Here is a 24,206-nt window from a genome sequence, read left to right as displayed (position 1 = left end):
GCATGTAGAAATCCTTCATAAGAAGTGACCAGGGAATTTGTCGGCGCAGTAGAAATGAACTACCAAGTATTTAGATATTTAGTATAGATCCCAAGGGATCTGAAAAGTATGGTGTAGTCGGGCCCAAAGAGCTCTTTGATACCCTTGGGTGGCATAAGGTAAAATGCTTTTCCCTTTGCATGTAGAAATCGTTCATAAGAAGTGACCAGGGAATTTGTCGGCGCAGTAGAAATGAAATAACAAGTATTTAGATATTTAGTATAGATCCCTAGGGATCTGAAAAGTATGGTGTAGTCGGGCCCAAAGAGCTCTTTGATACCCTTGGGTGGCATAAGGTAAAATGCTTTTCCAATTGCATGTAGAAATCGTTCATAAGAAGTGACCAGGGAATTTGTCGGCGCAGTAGAAATGAACTACCAAGTGTTTAGATGTTTAGTATAGGTTCCTAGAAATCTGAAAAGTATAGTGTAGTCTGGCCCAAAGAGCTCTTTGATACCCTTGGGTGGCATAAGGTAAAATGCTTTTCCCTTTGCATGTAGAAATCGTTCATAAGAAGTGACCAGGGAATTTGTCGGCGCAGTAGAAATGAACTACCAAGTATTTAGATATTTAGTATAGATCCCTAGGGATCTGAAAAGTATGGTGTAGTCGGGGCCAAAGAGCTCTTTGATACCCTTGGGTGGCATAAGGTAAAATGCTTTTCCAATTGCATGTAGAAATCGTTCATAAGAAGTGACCAGGGAATTTCTCGGCGCAGTAGAAATGAACTACCAAGTGTTTAGATATTTAGTATAGATCCCTAGGGATCTAAAAAGTATAGTTTAGTTGGGCCCAAAGAGCTCTTTGATACCCTTGGGTGGCATAAGGTAAAATGTTTTTCCCTTTGCATGTAGAAATCGTTCATAAGAAGTGACCAGGGAATTTGTCGGCGCAGTAGAAATGAAATAACAAGTACTTAGATATTTAGTATAGATCCCTAGGGATCTGAAAAGTATGGTGTAGTCGGGCCCAAAGAGCTCTTTTATACCCTTGGGTGGCATAAGGTAAAATGCTTTTCCAATTGCATGTAGAAATCGTTCATAAGAAGTGACCAGGGAATTTGTCGGCGCAGTAGAAATGATATACGAAGTGTTTAGATATTTAGTATAGATCCCTATGGATCTGAAAAGTATAGTGTAGTCGGGGCCAAAGAGCTCTTTGATACCCTTGGGTGGCATAAGGTAAAATGCTTTTCCAATTGCATGTAGAAATCGTTCATAAGAAGTGACCAGGGAATTTGTCGGCGCAGTAGAAATGAAATAACAAGTGTTTAGATATTTAGTATATGTCACTAGGGATCTGAAAAGTATGGTGTAGTCGGGCCCAAAGAGCTCTTTTATACCCTTGGGTGGCATAAGGTCAAATGCTTTTCCCTTTGCATGTAGAAATCCTTCATAAGAAGCGAATAGTAAATCTGTTGGCGCAGTAGAAATGAACTACCAAGTGTTTAGATGTTTAGTATAGGTCTCTAGAGATCTGAAAAGTATAGTGTAGTCGGGCCCAAAGAGCTCTTTGATACCCACGGGTGGCATAAGGTAAAATGTTTTTCCCTTTGCATGTAGAAATCGTTCATAAGAAGTGACCAGGGAATTTGTCGGCGCAGTAGAAATGAAATAACAAGTGTTTAGATATTTAGTATATGTCACTAGGGATCTGAAAAGTATGGTGTAGTCGGGCCCAAAGAGCTCTTTTATACCCTTGGGTGGCATAAGGTCAAATGCTTTTCCCTTTGCATGTAGAAATCCTTCATAAGAAGCGACTAGTAAATCTGTTGGCGCAGTAGAAATGAACTACCAAGTGTTTAGATGTTTAGTATAGGTCCATAGAAATCTGAAAAGCATAGTGTAGTCTGGCCCAAAGAGCTCTTTGATACCCTTGGGTGGCATAAGGTAAAATGCTTTTCCCTTTGCATGTAGAAATCGTTCATAAGAAGTGACCAGGGAATCTGTCGGCGCAGTAGAAATGAACTACCAAGTGTTTAGATATTTAGTATAGATCCCTAGGGATCTGAAAAGTATGGTGTAGTCGGGCCCAAAGAGCTCTTTGATACCCTTGGGTGGCATAAGGTAAAATGCTTTTCCAATTGCATGTAGAAATCGTTCATAAGAAGTGACCAGGGAATTTGTCGGCGCAGTAGAAATGATATACGAAGTGTTTAGATATTTAGTATAGATCCCTATGGATCTGAAAAGTATAGTGTAGTCGGGCCCAAAGAGCTCTTTGATACCCTTGGGTGGCATAAGGTAAAATGCTTTTCCAATTGCATGTAGAAATCGTTCATAAGAAGTGACCAGGGAATTTGTCGGCGCAGTAGAAATGATATACGAAGTGTTTAGATATTTAGTATAGATCCCTAGGGATCTGAAAAGTATAGTGTAGTCGGGCCCAAAGAGCTCTTTGATACCCTTGGGTGGCATAAGGTAAAATGTTTTTCCCTTTGCATGTAGAAATCCTTCATAAGAAGTGACCAGGGAATTTGTCGGCGCAGTAGAAATGAACTACCAAGTATTTAGATATTTAGTATAGATCCCAAGGGATCTGCAAAGTATGGTGTAGTCGGGCCCAAAGAGCTCTTTGATACCCTTGGGTGGCATAAGGTAAAATGCTTTTCCCTTTGCATGTAGAAATCGTTCATAAGAAGTGACCAGGGAATTTGTCGGCGCAGTAGAAATGAAATAACAAGTATTTAGATATTTATTATAGATTCCTAGGGATCTGAAAAGTATGGTGTAGTCGGGCCCAAATAGCTCGTTGATACCCTTGGGTGGCATAAGGTAAAATGCTTTTCCAATTGCATGTAGAAATCGTTCATAAGAAGTGACCAGGGAATTTGTCGGCGCAGTAGAAATGAACTACCAAGTGTTTAGATGTCTAGTATAGGTTCCTAGAAATCTGAAAAGTATAGTGTAGTCTGGCCCAAAGAGCTCTTTGATACCCTTGGGTGGCATAAGGTAAAATGCTTTTCCCTTTGCATGTAGAAATCGTTCATAAGAAGTGACCAGGGAATTTGTCGGCGCAGTAGAAATGAACTACCAAGTATTTAGATATTTAGTATAGATCCCAAGGGATCTGAAAAGTATGGTGTAGTCGGGCCCAAAGAGCTCTTTGATACCCTTGGGTGGCATAAGGTAAAATGCTTTTCCCTTTGCATGTAGAAATCGTTCATAAGAAGTGACCAGGGAATTTGTCGGCGCAGTAGAAATGAAATAACAAGTATTTAGATATTTAGTATAGATCCCTAGGGATCTGAAAAGTATGGTGTAGTCGGGCCCAAAGAGCTCTTTGATACCCTTGGGTGGCATAAGGTAAAATGCTTTTCCCTTTGCATGTAGAAATCGTTCATAAGAAGTGCCCAGGGAATTTGTCGGCGCAGTAGAAATGAACTACCAAGTGTTTAGATGTTTAGTATAGGTCCTCAGGGATCTGAAAAGTATAGTGTAGTCGGGCCCAAAGAGCTCTTTGATACCCTTGGGTGGCATAAGGTAAAATGCTTTTCCCTTTGCATGTAGAAATCCTTGATAAGAAGTGACCAGGGAATCTGTCGGCGCAGTAGAAATGAACTACCAAGTATTTAGATATTTAGTATAGATCCCAAGGGATCTGAAAAGTATGGTGTAGTCGGGCCCAAAGAGCTCTTTGATACCCTTGGGTGGCATAAGGTAAAATGCTTTTCCCTTTGCATGTAGAAATCGTTCATAAGAAGTGACCAGGAAATTTGTCGGCGCAGTAGAAATGAAATAACAAGTATTTAGATATTTAGTATAGATCCCTAGGGATCCGAAAAGTATGGTGTAGTCGGGCCCAAAGAGCTCTTTGATACCCTTGGGTGGCATAAGGTAAAATGCTTTTCCCTTTGCATGTAGAAATCCTTCATAAGAAGTGACCAGGGAATTTGTCGGCGCAGTAGAAATGAACTACCAAGTATTTAGATATTTAGTATAGATCCCAAGGGATCTGAAAAGTATGGTGTAGTCGGGCCCAAAGAGCTCTTTGATACCCTTGGGTGGCATAAGGTAAAATGCTTTTCCCTTTGCATGTAGAAATCGTTCATAAGAAGTGACCAGGGAATTTGTCGGCGCAGTAGAAATGAAATAACAAGTATTTAGATATTTAGTATAGATCCCAAGGGATCTGAAAAGTATGGTGTAGTCGGGCCCAAAGAGCTCTTTGATACCCTTGGGTGGCATAAGGTAAAATGCTTTTCCAATTGCATGTAGAAATCGTTCATAAGAAGTGACCAGGGAATTTGTCGGCGCAGTAGAAATGATATACGAAGTGTTTAGATATTTAGTATAGATCCCTATGGATCTGAAAAGTATAGTGTAGTCGGGCCCAAAGAGCTCTTTGATACCCTTGGGTGGCATAAGGTAAAATGCTTTTCCAATTGCATGTAGAAATCGTTCATAAGAAGTGACCAGGGAATTTGTCGGCGCAGTAGAAATGATATACGAAGTGTTTAGATATTTAGTATAGATCCCTAGGGATCTGAAAAGTATAGTGTAGTCGGGCCCAAAGAGCTCTTTGATACCCTTGGGTGGCATAAGGTAAAATGTTTTTCCCTTTGCATGAAGAAATCCTTCATAAGAAGTGACCAGGGAATTTGTCGGCGCAGTAGAAATGAACTACCAAGTATTTAGATATTTAGTATAGATCCCAAGGGATCTGCAAAGTATGGTGTAGTCGGGCCCAAAGAGCTCTTTGATACCCTTGGGTGGCATAAGGTAAAATGCTTTTCCCTTTGCATGTAGAAATCGTTCATAAGAAGTGACCAGGGAATTTGTCGGCGCAGTAGAAATGAAATAACAAGTATTTAGATATTTATTATAGATTCCTAGGGATCTGAAAAGTATGGTGTAGTCGGGCCCAAAGAGCTCGTTGATACCCTTGGGTGGCATAAGGTAAAATGCTTTTCCAATTGCATGTAGAAATCGTTCATAAGAAGTGACCAGGGAATTTGTCGGCGCAGTAGAAATGAACTACCAAGTGTTTAGATGTCTAGTATAGGTTCCTAGAAATCTGAAAAGTATAGTGTAGTCTGGCCCAAAGAGCTCTTTGATACCCTTGGGTGGCATAAGGTAAAATGCTTTTCCCTTTGCATGTAGAAATCGTTCATAAGAAGTGACCAGGGAATTTGTCGGCGCAGTAGAAATGAACTACCAAGTATTTAGATATTTAGTATAGATCCCAAGGGATCTGAAAAGTATGGTGTAGTCGGGCCCAAAGAGCTCTTTGATACCCTTGGGTGGCATAAGGTAAAATGCTTTTCCCTTTGCATGTAGAAATCGTTCATAAGAAGTGACCAGGGAATTTGTCGGCGCAGTAGAAATGAAATAACAAGTATTTAGATATTTAGTATAGATCCCTAGGGATCTGAAAAGTATGGTGTAGTCGGGCCCAAAGAGCTCTTTGATACCCTTGGGTGGCATAAGGTAAAATGCTTTTCCCTTTGCATGTAGAAATCGTTCATAAGAAGTGCCCAGGGAATTTGTCGGCGCAGTAGAAATGAACTACCAAGTGTTTAGATGTTTAGTATAGGTCCTCAGGGATCTGAAAAGTATAGTGTAGTCGGGCCCAAAGAGCTCTTTGATACCCTTGGGTGGCATAAGGTAAAATGCTTTTTCCTTTGCATGTAGAAATCCTTGATAAGAAGTGACCAGGGAATCTGTCGGCGCAGTAGAAATGAACTACCAAGTGTTTAGATGTTTAGTATATGTCCCTAGAAATCTGGAAAGTATAGTGTAGTCTGGCCCAAAGAGTTCTTTGATACCCTTGGGTGGCATAAGGTAAAATGCTTTTCCCTTTGCATGTAGAAATCGTTCATAAGAAGTGACCAGGAAATTTGTCGGCGCAGTAGAAATGAAATAACAAGTATTTAGATATTTAGTATAGATCCCTAGGGATCCGAAAAGTATGGTGTAGTCGGGCCCAAAGAGCTCTTTGATACCCTTGGGTGGCATAAGGTAAAATGCTTTTCCCTTTGCATGTAGAAATCCTTCATAAGAAGTGACCAGGGAATTTGTCGGCGCAGTAGAAATGAACTACCAAGTATTTAGATATTTAGTATAGATCCCAAGGGATCTGAAAAGTATGGTGTAGTCGGGCCCAAAGAGCTCTTTGATACCCTTGGGTGGCATAAGGTAAAATGCTTTTCCCTTTGCATGTAGAAATCGTTCATAAGAAGTGACCAGGGAATTTGTCGGCGCAGTAGAAATGAAATAACAAGTATTTAGATATTTAGTATAGATCCCAAGGGATCTGAAAAGTATGGTGTAGTCGGGCCCAAAGAGCTCTTTGATACCCTTGGGTGGCATAAGGTAAAATGCTTTTCCCTTTGCATGTAGAAATCGTTCATAAGAAGTGACCAGGGAATTTGTCGGCGCAGTAGAAATGAAATAACAAGTATTTAGATATTTAGTATAGATCCCTAGGGATCTGAAAAGTATGGTGTAGTCGGGCCCAAAGAGCTCTTTGATACCCTTGGGTGGCATAAGGTAAAATGCTTTTCCAATTGCATGTAGAAATCGTTCATAAGAAGTGACCAGGGAATTTGTCGGCGCAGTAGAAATGAACTACCAAGTGTTTAGATGTTTAGTATAGGTTCCTAGAAATCTGAAAAGTATAGTGTAGTCTGGCCCAAAGAGCTCTTTGATACCCTTGGGTGGCATAAGGTAAAATGCTTTTCCCTTTGCATGTAGAAATCGTTCATAAGAAGTGACCAGGGAATTTGTCGGCGCAGTAGAAATGAACTACCAAGTATTTAGATATTTAGTATAGATCCCTAGGGATCTGAAAAGTATGGTGTAGTCGGGGCCAAAGAGCTCTTTGATACCCTTGGGTGGCATAAGGTAAAATGCTTTTCCAATTGCATGTAGAAATCGTTCATAAGAAGTGACCAGGGAATTTGTCGGCGCAGTAGAAATGAACTACCAAGTGTTTAGATATTTAGTATAGATCCCTAGGGATCTAAAAAGTATAGTTTAGTTGGGCCCAAAGAGCTCTTTGATACCCTTGGGTGGCATAAGGTAAAATGTTTTTCCCTTTGCATGTAGAAATCGTTCATAAGAAGTGACCAGGGAATTTGTCGGCGCAGTAGAAATGAAATAACAAGTACTTAGATATTTAGTATAGATCCCTAGGGATCTGAAAAGTATGGTGTAGTCGGGCCCAAAGAGCACTTTGATACCCTTGGGTGGCATAAGGTAAAATGCTTTTCCAATTGCATGTAGAAATCGTTCATAAGAAGTGACCAGGGAATTTGTCGGCGCAGTAGAGATGATATACGAAGTGTTTAGATATTTAGTATAGATCCCTATGGATCTGAAAAGTATAGTGTAGTCGGGGCCAAAGAGCTCTTTGATACCCTTGGGTGGCATAAGGTAAAATGCTTTTCCAATTGCATGTAGAAATCGTTCATAAGAAGTGACCAGGGAATTTGTCGGCGCAGTAGAAATGAAATAACAAGTGTTTAGATATTTAGTATATGTCACTAGGGATCTGAAAAGTATGGTGTAGTCGGGCCCAAAGAGCTCTTTTATACCCTTGGGTGGCATAAGGTCAAATGCTTTTCCCTTTGCATGTAGAAATCCTTCATAAGAAGCGAATAGTAAATCTGTTGGCGCAGTAGAAATGAACTACCAAGTGTTTAGATGTTTAGTATAGGTCTCTAGAGATCTGAAAAGTATAGTGTAGTCGGGCCCAAAGAGCTCTTTGATACCCACGGGTGGCATAAGGTAAAATGTTTTTCCCTTTGCATGTAGAAATCGTTCATAAGAAGTGACCAGGGAATTTGTCGGCGCAGTAGAAATGAAATAACAAGTGTTTAGATATTTAGTATATGTCACTAGGGATCTGAAAAGTATGGTGTAGTCGGGCCCAAAGAGCTCTTTTATACCCTTGGGTGGCATAAGGTCAAATGCTTTTCCCTTTGCATGTAGAAATCCTTCATAAGAAGCGACTAGTAAATCTGTTGGCGCAGTAGAAATGAACTACCAAGTGTTTAGATGTTTAGTATAGGTCCATAGAAATCTGAAAAGCATAGTGTAGTCTGGCCCAAAGAGCTCTTTGATACCCTTGGGTGGCATAAGGTAAAATGCTTTTCCCTTTGCATGTAGAAATCGTTCATAAGAAGTGACCAGGGAATCTGTCGGCGCAGTAGAAATGAACTACCAAGTGTTTAGATATTTAGTATAGATCCCTAGGGATCTGAAAAGTATGGTGTAGTCGGGCCCAAAGAGCTCTTTGATACCCTTGGGTGGCATAAGGTAAAATGCTTTTCCAATTGCATGTAGAAATCGTTCATAAGAAGTGACCAGGGAATTTGTCGGCGCAGTAGAAATGATATACGAAGTGTTTAGATATTTAGTATAGATCCCTATGGATCTGAAAAGTATAGTGTAGTCGGGCCCAAAGAGCTCTTTGATACCCTTGGGTGGCATAAGGTAAAATGCTTTTCCAATTGCATGTAGAAATCGTTCATAAGAAGTGACCAGGGAATTTGTCGGCGCAGTAGAAATGATATACGAAGTGTTTAGATATTTAGTATAGATCCCTAGGGATCTGAAAAGTATAGTGTAGTCGGGCCCAAAGAGCTCTTTGATACCCTTGGGTGGCATAAGGTAAAATGTTTTTCCCTTTGCATGTAGAAATCCTTCATAAGAAGTGACCAGGGAATTTGTCGGCGCAGTAGAAATGAACTACCAAGTATTTAGATATTTAGTATAGATCCCAAGGGATCTGCAAAGTATGGTGTAGTCGGGCCCAAAGAGCTCTTTGATACCCTTGGGTGGCATAAGGTAAAATGCTTTTCCCTTTGCATGTAGAAATCGTTCATAAGAAGTGACCAGGGAATTTGTCGGCGCAGTAGAAATGAAATAACAAGTATTTAGATATTTATTATAGATTCCTAGGGATCTGAAAAGTATGGTGTAGTCGGGCCCAAAGAGCTCGTTGATACCCTTGGGTGGCATAAGGTAAAATGCTTTTCCAATTGCATGTAGAAATCGTTCATAAGAAGTGACCAGGGAATTTGTCGGCGCAGTAGAAATGAACTACCAAGTGTTTAGATGTCTAGTATAGGTTCCTAGAAATCTGAAAAGTATAGTGTAGTCTGGCCCAAAGAGCTCTTTGATACCCTTGGGTGGCATAAGGTAAAATGCTTTTCCCTTTGCATGTAGAAATCGTTCATAAGAAGTGACCAGGGAATTTGTCGGCGCAGTAGAAATGAACTACCAAGTATTTAGATATTTAGTATAGATCCCAAGGGATCTGAAAAGTATGGTGTAGTCGGGCCCAAAGAGCTCTTTGATACCCTTGGGTGGCATAAGGTAAAATGCTTTTCCCTTTGCATGTAGAAATCGTTCATAAGAAGTGACCAGGGAATTTGTCGGCGCAGTAGAAATGAAATAACAAGTATTTAGATATTTAGTATAGATCCCTAGGGATCTGAAAAGTATGGTGTAGTCGGGCCCAAAGAGCTCTTTGATACCCTTGGGTGGCATAAGGTAAAATGCTTTTCCCTTTGCATGTAGAAATCGTTCATAAGAAGTGCCCAGGGAATTTGTCGGCGCAGTAGAAATGAACTACCAAGTGTTTAGATGTTTAGTATAGGTCCTCAGGGATCTGAAAAGTATAGTGTAGTCGGGCCCAAAGAGCTCTTTGATACCCTTGGGTGGCATAAGGTAAAATGCTTTTCCCTTTGCATGTAGAAATCCTTGATAAGAAGTGACCAGGGAATCTGTCGGCGCAGTAGAAATGAACTACCAAGTGTTTAGATGTTTAGTATATGTCCCTAGAAATCTGGAAAGTATAGTGTAGTCTGGCCCAAAGAGCTCTTTGATACCCTTGGGTGGCATAAGGTAAAATGCTTTTCCCTTTGCATGTAGAAATCGTTCATAAGAAGTGACCAGGAAATTTGTCGGCGCAGTAGAAATGAAATAACAAGTATTTAGATATTTAGTATAGATCCCTAGGGATCCGAAAAGTATGGTGTAGTCGGGCCCAAAGAGCTCTTTGATACCCTTGGGTGGCATAAGGTAAAATGCTTTTCCCTTTGCATGTAGAAATCCTTCATAAGAAGTGACCAGGGAATTTGTCGGCGCAGTAGAAATGAACTACCAAGTATTTAGATATTTAGTATAGATCCCAAGGGATCTGAAAAGTATGGTGTAGTCGGGCCCAAAGAGCTCTTTGATACCCTTGGGTGGCATAAGGTAAAATGCTTTTCCCTTTGCATGTAGAAATCGTTCATAAGAAGTGACCAGGGAATTTGTCGGCGCAGTAGAAATGAAATAACAAGTATTTAGATATTTAGTATAGATCCCTATGGATCTGAAAAGTATAGTGTAGTCGGGCCCAAAGAGCTCTTTGATACCCTTGGGTGGCATAAGGTAAAATGCTTTTCCAATTGCATGTAGAAATCGTTCATAAGAAGTGACCAGGGAATTTGTCGGCGCAGTAGAAATGAACTACCAAGTGTTTAGATGTTTAGTATAGGTTCCTAGAAATCTGAAAAGTATAGTGTAGTCTGGCCCAAAGAGCTCTTTGATACCCTTGGGTGGCATAAGGTAAAATGCTTTTCCCTTTGCATGTAGAAATCGTTCATAAGAAGTGACCAGGGAATTTGTCGGCGCAGTAGAAATGAACTACCAAGTATTTAGATATTTAGTATAGATCCCTAGGGATCTGAAAAGTATGGTGTAGTCGGGGCCAAAGAGCTCTTTGATACCCTTGGGTGGCATAAGGTAAAATGCTTTTCCAATTGCATGTAGAAATCGTTCATAAGAAGTGACCAGGGAATTTGTCGGCGCAGTAGAAATGAACTACCAAGTGTTTAGATATTTAGTATAGATCCCTAGGGATCTAAAAAGTATAGTTTAGTTGGGCCCAAAGAGCTCTTTGATACCCTTGGGTGGCATAAGGTAAAATGTTTTTCCCTTTGCATGTAGAAATCGTTCATAAGAAGTGACCAGGGAATTTGTCGGCGCAGTAGAAATGAAATAACAAGTACTTAGATATTTAGTATAGATCCCTAGGGATCTGAAAAGTATGGTGTAGTCGGGCCCAAAGAGCTCTTTGATACCCTTGGGTGGCATAAGGTAAAATGCTTTTCCAATTGCATGTAGAAATCGTTCATAAGAAGTGACCAGGGAATTTGCCGGCGCAGTAGAAATGAAATACCAAGTGTTTAGATGTTTAGTATAGATCCCTAGGGATCCGAAAAGTATAGTGTAGTCGGGCCCAAAGAGCTCTTTGATACCCTTGGGTGCATTAAGGTAAAATGCTTTTCCAATTGCATGTAGAAATCGTTCATAAGAAGTGACGAGGGAATTTGTCGGCGCAGTAGAAATGAACTACCAAGTGTTTAGATATTTAGTATAGGTCCCTAGAGATCTGAAAAGTATGGTCTAGTCGGGCCCAAAGAGCTCTTTGATACCCTTGGGTGGCATAAGGTAAAATGCTTTTCCCTTTGCATGTAGAAATCCTTCACAAGAAGTGACCAGGGAGTTTGTCGGCGCAGTAGAAATGAAATACCAAGTGTTTAGATGTTTAGTATAGGTCCCTAGGGATCTGAAAAGTATAGTGTAGTCGGGCCCAAAGAGCTCTTTGATACCCTTGGGTGGCATAAGGTAAAATGCTTTTCCCTTGGCATGTAGAAATCGTTCATAAGAAGTGACCAGGGAATTTGTGGGCGCAGTAGAAATGAAATAACAAGTATTTAGATATTTAGTATAGGTCCTCAGGGATCTGAAAAGTACGGTGTAGTCAGGCCCAAAGAGCTCTTTGATCCCCATGGGTGGCATAAGGTAAAATGCTTTTCCCTTTGCATGTAGAAATCGTTCATAAGAAGTGACCAGGGAATTTGCCGGCGGAGTAGAAATGAAATACCAAGTGTTTAGATGTTTAGTATAGATCCCTAGGGATCCGAAAAGTATAGTGTAGTCGGGCCCAAAGAGCTCTTTGATACCCTTGGGTGCATTAAGGTAAAATGCTTTTCCAATTGCATGTAGAAATCGTTCATAAGAAGTGACGAGGGAATTTGTCGGCGCAGTAGAAATGAAATACCAAGTGTTTAGATGTTTAGTATAGCTCCCTAGGGATCTGAAAAGTATAGTTTAGTTGGGCCCAAAGAGCTCTTTGATACCCTTGGGTGGCATAAGGTAAAATGCTTTTCCAATTGCATGTAGAAATCGTTCATAAGAAGTGACGAGGGAATTTGTCGGCGCAGTAGAAATGAAATACCAAGTGTTTAGATGTTTAGTATAGGTCCCTAGGGATCTGAAAAGTATTGTCTAGTCGGGCCCAAAGAGCTCTTTGATACCTTGGGTGGCATAAGGTAAAATGCTTTTCCCTGTGCATGTAGAAATCCTTCATAAGAAGTGACCAGGGAGTTTGTCGGCGCAGTAGAAATGAAATACCAAGTGTTTAGATGTTTAGTATAGGTCCCTAGGGATCTGAAAAGTATAGTGTAGTCGGGCCCAAAGAGCTCTTTGATACCCTTGGGTGGCATAAGGTAAAATGCTTTTCCCTTGGCATGTAGAAATCGTTCATAAGAAGTGACCAGGGAATTTGTGGGCGCAGTAGAAATGAAATAACAAGTATTTAGATATTTAGTATAGGTCCTCAGGGATCTGAAAAGTATGGTGTAGTCGGGGCCAAAGAGCTCTTTGATACCCTTGGGTGGCATAAGGTAAAATGCTTTTCCCTTTGCATGTAGAAATCGTTCATAAGAAGTGACCAGGGAATTTGTCGGCGCAGTAGAAATGAACTACCAAGTATTTAGATGTTTAGTATAGGTCCTCAGGGATCTGAAAAGTATAGTTTAGTTGGGCCCAAAGAGCTCTTTGATACCCTTGGGTGGCATAAGGTAAAATGCTTTTCCAATTGCATGTAGAAATCGTTCATAAGAAGTGACGAGGGAATTTGTCGGCGCAGTAGAAATGAAATACCAAGTGTTTAGATGTTTAGTATAGGTCCCTAGGGATCTGAAAAGTATGGTGTAGTCGGGCCCAAAGAGCTCTTTGATACCCTTGGGTGTCATAAGGTAAAATGCTTTTCCCTTTGCATGTAGAAATCGTTCATAAGAAGTGACCAGGGAATTTGTCGGCGCAGTAGAAATAAACTACCAAGTGTTTAGATGTTTAGTATAGGTCCCTAGGGATCTGAAAAGTATGGTCTAGTCGGGCCCAAAGAGCTCTTTGATACCCTTGGGTGGCATAAGGTAAAATGCTTTTCCCTGTGCATGTAGAAATCCTTCATAAGAAGTGACCAGGGAGTTTGTCGGCGCAGTAGAAATGAAATACCAAGTGTTTAGATGTTTAGTATAGGTCCCTAGGGATCTGAAAAGTATAGTGTAGTCGGGCCCAAAGAGCTCTTTGATACCCTTGGGTGGCATAAGGTAAAATGCTTTTCCCTTTGCATGTAGAAATCGTTCATAAGAAGTGCCCAGGGAATTTGTCGGCGCAGTAGAAATGAACTACCAAGTGTTTAGATGTTTAGTATAGGTCCTCAGGGATCTGAAAAGTATAGTGTAGTCGGGCCCAAAGAGCTCTTTGATACCCTTGGGTGGCATAAGGTAAAATGCTTTTCCCTTTGCATGTAGAAATCCTTGATAAGAAGTGACCAGGGAATCTGTCGGCGCAGTAGAAATGAACTACCAAGTGTTTAGATGTTTAGTATATGTCCCTAGAAATCTGGAAAGTATAGTGTAGTCTGGCCCAAAGAGCTCTTTGATACCCTTGGGTGGCATAAGGTAAAATGCTTTTCCCTTTGCATGTAGAAATCGTTCATAAGAAGTGACCAGGGAATTTGTCGGCGCAGTAGAAATGAAATAACAAGTATTTAGATATTTAGTATAGATCCCTAGGGATCCGAAAAGTATGGTGTAGTCGGGCCCAAAGAGCTCTTTGATACCCTTGGGTGGCATAAGGTAAAATGTTTTTCCCTTTGCATGTAGAAATCGTTCATAAGAAGTGAACAGGGAATTTGTCGGCGCAGTAGAAATGAAATACCAAGTATTTAGATATTTAGTATAGATCCCAAGGGATCTGAAAAGTATAGTTTAGTTGGGCCCAAAGAGCTCTTAGATACCCTTGGGTGGCATAAGGTAAAATGTTTTTCCCTTTGCATGTAGAAATCCTTCATAAGAAGTGACCAGGGAATTTGTCGGCGCAGTAGAAATGAACTACCAAGTATTTAGATATTTAGTATAGATCCCAAGGGATCTGAAAAGTATGGTGTAGTCGGGCCCAAAGAGCTCTTTGATACCCTTGGGTGGCATAAGGTAAAATGCTTTTCCCTTTGCATGTAGAAATCGTTCATAAGAAGTGACCAGGGAATTTGTCGGCGCAGTAGAAATGAAATAACAAGTATTTAGATATTTAGTATAGATCCCTAGGGATCTGAAAAGTATGGTGTAGTCGGGCCCAAAGAGCTCTTTGATACCCTTGGGTGGCATAAGGTAAAATGCTTTTCCAATTGCATGTAGAAATCGTTCATAAGAAGTGACCAGGGAATTTGTCGGCGCAGTAGAAATGAACTACCAAGTGTTTAGATGTTTAGTATAGGTTCCTAGAAATCTGAAAAGTATAGTGTAGTCGGGCCCAAAGAGCTCTTTGATACCCTTGGGTGGCATAAGGTAAAATGCTTTTCCCTTTGCATGTAGAAATCGTTCATAAGAAGTGACCAGGGAATTTGTCGGCGCAGTAGAAATGAACTACCAAGTATTTAGATATTTAGTATAGATCCCTAGGGATCTGAAAAGTATGGTGTAGTCGGGGCCAAAGAGCTCTTTGATACCCTTGGGTGGCATAAGGTAAAATGCTTTTCCAATTGCATGTAGAAATCGTTCATAAGAAGTGACCAGGGAATTTGTCGGCGCAGTAGAAATGAACTACCAAGTGTTTAGATATTTAGTATAGATCCCTAGGGATCTAAAAAGTATAGTTTAGTTGGGCCCAAAGAGCTCTTTGATACCCTTGGGTGGCATAAGGTAAAATGTTTTTCCCTTTGCATGTAGAAATCGTTCATAAGAAGTGACCAGGGAATTTGTCGGCGCAGTAGAAATGAAATAACAAGTACTTAGATATTTAGTATAGATCCCTAGGGATCTGAAAAGTATGGTGTAGTCGGGCCCAAAGAGCTCTTTGATACCCTTGGGTGGCATAAGGTAAAATGCTTTTCCAATTGCATGTAGAAATCGTTCATAAGAAGTGACCAGGGAATTTGTCGGCGCAGTAGAAATGATATACGAAGTGTTTAGATATTTAGTATAGATCCCTATGCATCTGAAAAGTATAGTGTAGTCGGGGCCAAAGAGCTCTTTGATACCCTTGGGTGGCATAAGGTAAAATGCTTTTCCAATTGCATGTAGAAATCGTTCATAAGAAGTGACCAGGGAATTTGTCGGCGCAGTAGAAATGAAATAACAAGTGTTTAGATATTTAGTACATGTCACTAGGGATCTGAAAAGTATGGTGTAGTCGGGCCCAAAGAGCTCTTTTATACCCTTGGGTGGCATAAGGTCAAATGCTTTTCCCTTTGCATGTAGAAATCGTTCATAAGAAGTGACCAGAGAATCTGTCGGCGCAGTAGAAATGAGCTACCAAGTCTTTAGATATTTAGTATAGGTCCCTAGAGATCTGAAAAGTATAGTGTAGTCGGGCCCAAAGAGCTCTTTGATACCCTTGGGTGGCATAAGGTAAAATGTTTTTCCCTTTGCATGTAGAAATCCTTCATAAGAAGTGACCAGGGATGGCATAAGGTAAAATGCTTTTCCCTTTGCATGTAGAAATCCTTCATAAGAAGTGACCAGGGAGTTTGTCGGCGCAGTAGAAATGAAATATCAAGTGTTTAGATGTTTAGTATAGGTCCCTAGGGATCTGAAAAGTATAGTGTAGTCGGGCCCAAAGAGCTCTTTGAAACCCTTGGGTGGCGCAAAATAAAATGCTTTTCCATTTGCATGTAGAAATCGTTCATAATAAGTGACCAGGGAATTTGTCGGCGCAGTAGAAATGAACTACCAAGTGTTTAGATATTTAGTATAGGTCCCTAGAGATCTGAAAAGTATAGTTTAGTCGGGCCCAAAGAGCTCTTTGATACCCTTGGGTAGCATAAGGTAAAATGTTTTTCCCTTTGCATGTAGAAATCCTTCATAAGAAGTGACCAGGGAATTTGTCGGCGCAGTAGAAATGAACTACCAAGTATTTAGATATTTAGTATAGGTCCCTAGAGATCTGAAAAGTATGGTGTAGTCGGGCCCAAAGAGCTCTTTGATACCCTTGGGTGGCATAAGGTAAAATGCTTTTCCCTTTGCATGTAGAAATCCTTCATAAGAAGTGACCAGGGAGTTTGTCGGCGCAGTAGAAATGAAATATCAAGTGTTTAGATGTTTAGTATAGGTCCCTAGGGATCTGAAAAGTATAGTGTAGTCGGGCCCAAAGAGCTCTTTGAAACCCTTGGGTGGCTCAAAATAAAATGCTTTTCCCTTTGCATGTAGAAATCGTTCATAATAAGTGACCAGGGAATTTGTCGGCGCAGTAGAAATGAACTACCAAGTGTTTTGATATTTAGTATAGGTCCCTAGGGATCCGAAAAGTATAGTGTGGTCGGGCCCAAAGAGCTCTTTTATACCCTTGGGTGGCATAAGGTAAAATGCTTTTCCCTTTGCATATAGCAATCGTTCATAAGAAGTGACTACGGAATTTGTTGGCGCAGTATAAATGGAATCACAAGTATCAAGATATTTAGTAGAGGCTTCTAGGGATCCAATTAACAGTAACCTGGCCGCGATTGGTTGGAAAAAAACTGAAAGAGCAGCCCTATTTTTACCATCTGTGATAACTGAATCAGGAAAAAATCTATGAAAATCTGTGATAAATTTCCGAAAAATCTGTGAAAAATCACAATGTTTCCAAAAATCTTTGAAATTTTCATCAAAATGTCAAAAACCTGCCATCTGTGAAAAAAAAACCGTGATCAGAAAATTGTGAAAAAAATTAGTGACATTACATAATAATCTGTGAATATGGTAACCCTACACATTCGCCTCAAACTACACCCAAGCGCATAAGGCAAAATAAGTCAACGCTGATAATGATGGGTAGAGCGAAAGAGACAACTAGTACCACGACACTACGTTAACCGTGTCTGCAAATGGAGCTTGAATGTACAAGCTATTTTGTGCACGAACGGACTTCTAACTCAGCTACACTGGCTGCGAAAACACACAGCGCAGTGATCTGCTCCGGCGGCCGTTCAACAGATAACTGAGCTTGTCCGGCCAAATCAGTTCTTTAAGTAGTCGATGATGACGTCATTCATAGAAGCGTAGCGAGATAGGTACACGAATCTGTCGTGCCGGACTTGGGAAGCGCTATCTTCTGTGTAAATGCGTGATATTTTGACCAGATTGTACATTTTTTATGTTTCTAATGCCGCGATATAAATAATCTTTTGGTTTATCTATTGGAATCTATTCTTAGAAATATTTCGGAGCGATATGCGCAAAAAATCTGAAAATTTATCGTGAGATGGCTGAATTATATGCGTTGAAAATTGGAAATTTTCGTTACATACCATTTATGAAGAATTTGCAAAGTGCACCCCCCATATCGAAAACAAAGACGTAGTCCTACGTCAAAATTTCAAGATAGCCAACAAATAGGAAAACACTTTGTTCCCCCAAACTAAGTGATTCAACACCGCAAGCAACTTTGTAGAAAATTCCATGTACGTAAGAGAATGACTAAAAAAGATATGGAATAACTAATTTTAAGGGACCACCCGAATAGAATTTTACAATAGTATTTACCCTACAAACAATCATAAAACAATAAATATTGTAGTTATTACTGTTTCAACATTGTTCGACGCTGAGTTCTTGCAGTAGATTTGCAATAAAATTCCATGTAACAATCAATTTTACTGTTCAGCAAAAACTGATACAGTAAATTCACATTAAATTTTACTGTTTTCGAGAAAAAAATGTATGGAGAAAAATCAATTTTTTTAATGTTAAGATACATAACGTTAAAATTTATTGTTTTTGTATTGTAGAATTTACTGTAAATTATTGTGAAATTATTGTACTGCCACTGTGAAAATTATGGTTTTTTTTATTATTCGGGCTTTGCCACAGTGAAAATTATGGTTTTGTTACTATTCGGGCATTCACATAGCATGTTATATAACTCGAAAGCTATTAAAGTTATGAATAGTGTCTTCAAAAATTTCTTTTGTAGTAATATTTCCTACAACTTTGAAGAAGACACAAAGTTTCTATCTTAGTCAGTTCAGGAAATAAATTTTGTATATCACTTATAAGTGAATTATTCACTGAACAATATATTCCTGTAGATTCGCAAACGTAAAAGCTAAAACTTCTCCGAACAAACTATACTACTAAAGTTAACGGTTTAGGTCTAGGGGCAGATCACTTGTGATGCATTTTAAAAAATCAGCGAAATTTAATTTCTTTCCATCAAAATAGAAATTCAATATGTATTTTGCGTTGCGTGTAATGTATTTTGCGATGCGTGTAAGACGTCAAAACCCTACAAAAACTTCCCCTATATTCAGCAAAACGTCGAACAAAGTGGATCAGCGTAGGACGTTTGTTAAACAAACTTTCTTTTCTGTGAGGGAGTGCAAAGTTGATGCAAAAATGAAAATTAAATACAATGTAAAAATTTTTTTTATATCTGATGCAATTTTTTTTCATTCTTAGAGTGATCTGCCCCTAGGCTTAGGCGCTATTAATTTTGAACTCGAAAACAACGTTTTAAAACACTGTGTAATGCAATAGCATGGGAGACATGGTCCTAGAAGCGGCTGGGCCCACCATATGTTGACTACTGTCTCAATAGAAAGGTATTGCAATTACCCTGAAACCCATTTTTTCACAATTTTTGATCACAGATGGCAGATTTTTGGCATTTTGATGAAAAATTTCACAGATTTTTGGAAATTTTGTAATTTTTCAGTTTTTTCGAAAATTTATCACAGATTTTTTTTTCCTGATTGAGTTATAACAGATGGTAGAAAGATATTGTTGACCGAAATACAGATTTCAATGTTGCATCCATGTTTGTTAGCGGTTGCATGCGTAACCGGCATGATAGCAATCTGTGCTTTCGTTGAGCAATGACGAAAACATTCTTAGCAACAAATTTACGCGGATCGATGGAAAGCACAACGTAAGTTTATTATTTACGTTCGATCAATTCATTGATTCATTTTCACTTCACGTGATTCATTTCCACTCAGCCTATCCAATTTTGATTTTGCTAATAGGTACATACTACAAACCCTATTTATGAATGAATACAGTGGCACTCGAAAAACCGTTGCAAAAACGCACACACAGCCTCTGTCCAACTAACGAATTTAATTCGCTAGTTGGACCGACTGACAAATGTCAAAAACTCTCTAAAGAAGACATTAGTAGTGTAAAAGATTAGATTGATTGCCAAAGTCAATTTGACATGAGGTTTTGACGTTCATATGCTTTTTAGTTGGACAACGGTCCAACTAGCGGAGGTCCAACTAAAAAGCGGTCCAGCTAAAAAGTGTCCAACCAGCGAATCACGACTGTATATTTATAGTTCCGATATATGATAATGGCAAAATATAACTAGAATGCTTGGTCTATACATAAAATATGATTATTGGTCTGCCCAGAAAAATAATGAATTTTTGAAAATTCAATCGGCCCACCCCTGAGACGATTGCTAGTCCCACCAGGATTACTTGTACCAAATTTGAAGCAAATCGAACAAGTCTAGCTACCGAACCAACGTGCTTGAAGTTTGTATGGGATCTTTCGACAATTTGCATGGAGAAAACACACTAGTTCGCATTTTCGCTACTAGATGACACGTTTAACTTTTAGCGAAGTTATGTCTGAGTCCGTGATGAAGCAAGAAGAAAAATTAGGGAAACTTAATTTTGACAACCACCCTACAACTCCGACAAAGCGGAGAATGGTTTATTCCCGTTCTAGCGCGTAGCGTTCTTCGGTCTATCTCATCCATCTGATGCAGGTAAACACGAAGCAATAGGCCTTTTTGGCACGATCGTTCGCCGGTCAGCTGTTCAGTATGAGATATAGGTCAGAGGATTTTAGTATCAAATATACAGTCCACGAAAATACACGTTTTCTTTACACGGTTCTGTTCGCGCAGTGAATTTACAGATTTTATTTTTCACTCCAAGTATCCGAAGAACCAAAAGTGCGCGAGAACATTTGGTCCCTCGAACCGGATTACGGTGACGGTTTTCGGATACTTGGCGGGACGTTGTCCCTTTGAAAGGCCACCCAAGGGTATCAAAGAGCTCTTTGGGCCCGACTACACCATACTTTTCAGATACCTAGGGACCTATACTAAATATCTAAACACTTGGTATTTCATTTCTACTGCGCCGACAAATTCCCTGGGCACTTCTTATGAACGATTTCTACATGCAAAGGGAAAAGCATTTTACCTTATGCCACCCAAGGGTATCAAAGAGCTCTTTGGTCCCGACTACACCATACTTTTCAGATCCCTAGGGACCTATACTAAACATCTGAACACTTCGTAGTTCATTTCTACTGCGCCGACAGATTCCCTGGTCACTTCTTATGAACGATTTCTACATGCAATTGGAAAAGCATTTTACCTTATACCACCCAAGGGTATCAAAAAGCTCTTTGGGCCCGACTACACTATACTTTTCAGATTCGTAGGGACCTATACTAAATATCTAAACACTTGGTAGTTTATTTCTACTGCGCCGACAGATTCCCTGGTCACTTCTTATGAAGGATTTCTACATGCAAAGGGAAAAGCATTTTACCTTATGCCACCCAAGGGTATCAAAGAGCTCTTTGGGCCCGACTGCAGTATACTTTTCAGATCCCTAGGGACGTATACTAAATATCTAAACACTTGATATTTCATTTCTACTGCGCCGACAAATTCCCTGGTCACTTCTTATGAACGATTTCTACATGCAAAGAGAAAGCATTTTACCTTATGCAAACCAGCTGCACCATATTTTTCAGATCCCCGGGGGTGTATGCTATGCTCTTACGGCCCGACTGCGTTAGGGACCATTCATAAATTACGTAACGCAAAAATTGCCCAAAATTGACTCCCCCCTCCCCCTATGTAACAAATTGTCACAAATTTCTCCATCCCCCCCTCCCCTGTTACGTAACAAATTCCAAGAAAAAAAAAATTTTCTTCGAAGAAAACATGTTACGTAACGATCTAGTTAACACCCCCTCCCCCCTATGTCACAACTTGTTACAACTTGTCGTACCCCCTCCCCCCCTAAATGCGTTACGTAATTTATGAATGGTACCTTATGTTTTTTAGATTTGCAGAGATCTATTCTAGACCTCTCAGTACATGTATTTTCATTTCTACTGTTCTGTTTACATATCTATGGTTTTATATATTTTGTAGGCCGCTGACAATAAAATTGTAATTTTGTGATATTTAAACTAGTTTCTCGTTGGATTTAATAAAAAAAATTGCCATTGCTTTATTAGTTTTATTAAAATTGAATTTTTAAAAAATGGTTGTTTAATTTTGGTGGTTTAATTCACAAGCTTACATATCTGAAATACAGGTGGCGCTGTTTTAGTTTAGCTATTTACCACTAGATGTCGCTACTAGTACCTCTAAAATATTAGCTCTCAAACGTGACTTTTTCGCTCGATGCGCCAACTGGATTTCATTTTCAGTACTAGTCAAATGATGATGAAAACATTTTCTTGCATTGATGGTATAGGATGGTTGTTCTATTTTAATTGTTTTAAAATAAATATCACATAGTTTCACAAAAAGCTTGATTACAGGTGATAAGAAAACACTCGTTCTTTCGTTTGGCACCAAAACATTCAGTTGAACTCAATATTTTATTACGAATTATTGAGATCCGGAATTGTTTTTGTATTGCTGAGGTAAGGTTGGTTGTTTTAGATATGGAAAATGTTTATCTAGAAATTGGACTTATCGGTGGATAACCTCGACTACCAACAACTACACTCTTTAATCCAGTGATTTTTGCCCACCTTCGTGTTTTCTATCGAAATTTCAATCTCTGAATTTCATTTTAGTATAAATTGAAACTGGAAGAACAAATGTGAGTGAAGTAACAAGAAATTTACCATCTGGATATTTTTCAGAGGTAGGAAACATATTTTCTTCACCAATATTACTTTTCATTAGAAGAAATAACGTTTAATTATAATATTGATTGAATTTAAAAAATTCAGAATTTACTTTCCAATGCGTTTTGACAGATGAAAATAAAAACATCATCATTGAACTTCCGTGCCCTCTGGCGGTCGACAGCTAGCGTTAGATCACGAATTTTGGCGGATGGATTTTTGGTGGTTAGTTGCACCCAAGTCTTTCGGGGGAATGGTATACAATCAAATTTCTCTTTGACCTGATGTAAAGTGTAACTAACAGGTCGTCGTATAATTAACAATTTACAATCATAAATCAAAACTTATAGACGTGTATATATTGGTCCTTCCGTTCCTTAAAAATGTCGATGTTTGCCTTGACATGAAAATAGTTTTCACTACCAGGTTCTCGTTAACACTAATAAAATTAAAAAGGGTTCTCACTGTCGGTACACTAGATAATTACTGATATAGTAAATATATAACATACCTTATCCAATATTTCAATCTCAAGTAGTTCCAAGAAAAGATGAAGAGCATTATCTAGCTGATTCGACTGTTTTAATTTCAAAGCTCTTAAATATTCAGATACAACAATAGTTTCCTGTAGGAGATAAGCGAATAAAAATAAAAAATGTAATAATTTTTTTTCCACTGTCATATTATCCTTTATTTTTCCTTAACCTGAATCAATGTTAATATAACAGGTTACCGTGTACAATAGTTGACAATAAAATTACAAATAATACCTATTAACATATTGAGAAATCGTAATCTGTTTTCGTTATAGTGTACTAGTTAAATTTCAAAGTTAAAGTTGGCTCTAAACAGGTTCGGTCACATTTCCTACGAAAATCTTTTAGAATATTAGGAAATGTACAGCACATTATATTTACCTCAGCTTCGGTGGTAACTTTAATATCGTTTTCTGTACCGCTACAGTTATTCTCTGGGTCTTCGTTAAGCGCACGAATTTGTAACATTATTTACTTGTCTGTTTATTGGTTATTATTAATCGTACGATAGCCTGTCAGTTTAGTACTATAAATCTTATTATTATCATTTATTACTTATTATCTAGGATAGGATCCGCCAGTTGGCTTCTTCTTATATTTTATTATTCCCTGTTGAAAACGACATACCCCCACTCGACCAATGTTGCCAAAATATTTGTTTTGTTTCGGTAGTATATTTGTTCTGATTAAAATATTCTATATTATGCTAAGAGATATTAGGTTTGTTCCAGTACACGGAAGTCACTCCGGAGTAAAGCTTAGTATGCACCTCTTGCGAAATGAGGTCGCGAAATATTTTTCCTTCTTCCGTGCGGAATTTTGACATTTGCTCGCGAAAACTAGTCTGTGTGTTTGCTGTTAGATGTCGCTTTTGATAACTGGAAAACGACATCAGCTGTTGTTTGTTTATTTCTTTTTTATATTTTTGTTGTCATTTAAATGTTTTAAATGATGTATTTTATTAATTCATCACGGATGTGTATGAAATCGGTAACAATTGTAAACCTTTTTGCCATTCATGAAGCTCTCAGGGAAGTGACGTACTCAGCGTGAATCATATTTCGAGCATGATTAATCATAATGCTTATTTGTGACGGTTCCGGATGTCTCGGGGAAGTTCAGTCTGACCAATTTAGACTGCACAATTCCTGCAATCGGAAATTTAAATCATTGGCTGGCCATTTTCTATCTAAATTGGCTGCTTCTACCGGTTCTAGAAGACCCAGGGAAATGATCGAAATTCGCTCAAACCAAATCTATTGTAATTGTCCGAATCGTAGCTCTAAATCGGCGTTTGACCATTAAGAAGCAAATCTGATTGCCTTGGCCGCCTTTACCGCTTTCACAAGTCTCGGGGAAACTACCTTTCGAAACACGTTTCGGAATCCGGAAATATAACGCAAATATAACAACCGACTCCGACTCAATCGGTTTCAGGTCGAACCAAACCCTAGGCTTTAAACTCTGGCTGACGT

General features: G+C 39.1%; 1 protein-coding gene across 1 annotated transcript in view; it reads right to left on the bottom strand.

Annotated features, from left to right (window-relative positions):
* Positions 1-23,250, bottom strand: part of LOC131680308 (calcineurin-binding protein cabin-1-like) — a 1,393,806-nt gene extending 1,370,556 nt beyond the window's left edge. The window contains exons 1-2 of the mRNA XM_058961029.1: positions 23,113-23,250; positions 22,707-22,820 (exon numbers count right to left, since the gene is read on the bottom strand). Coding sequence (XP_058817012.1) covers positions 22,707-22,820; positions 23,113-23,199 — 201 coding nt within the window. The 5' untranslated portion in view covers positions 23,200-23,250. The remainder of the gene's footprint in view (positions 1-22,706; positions 22,821-23,112) is intronic.
* Between the last annotated feature and the right edge of the window lie 956 nt (positions 23,251-24,206).

This window comes from Topomyia yanbarensis, chromosome 2 (assembly GCF_030247195.1).
Source record: "Topomyia yanbarensis strain Yona2022 chromosome 2, ASM3024719v1, whole genome shotgun sequence".
NCBI classification, from domain to species: Eukaryota; Metazoa; Arthropoda; class Insecta; order Diptera; family Culicidae; genus Topomyia; species Topomyia yanbarensis.
This window is presented reverse-complemented; position numbering and strand designations above follow the sequence as displayed.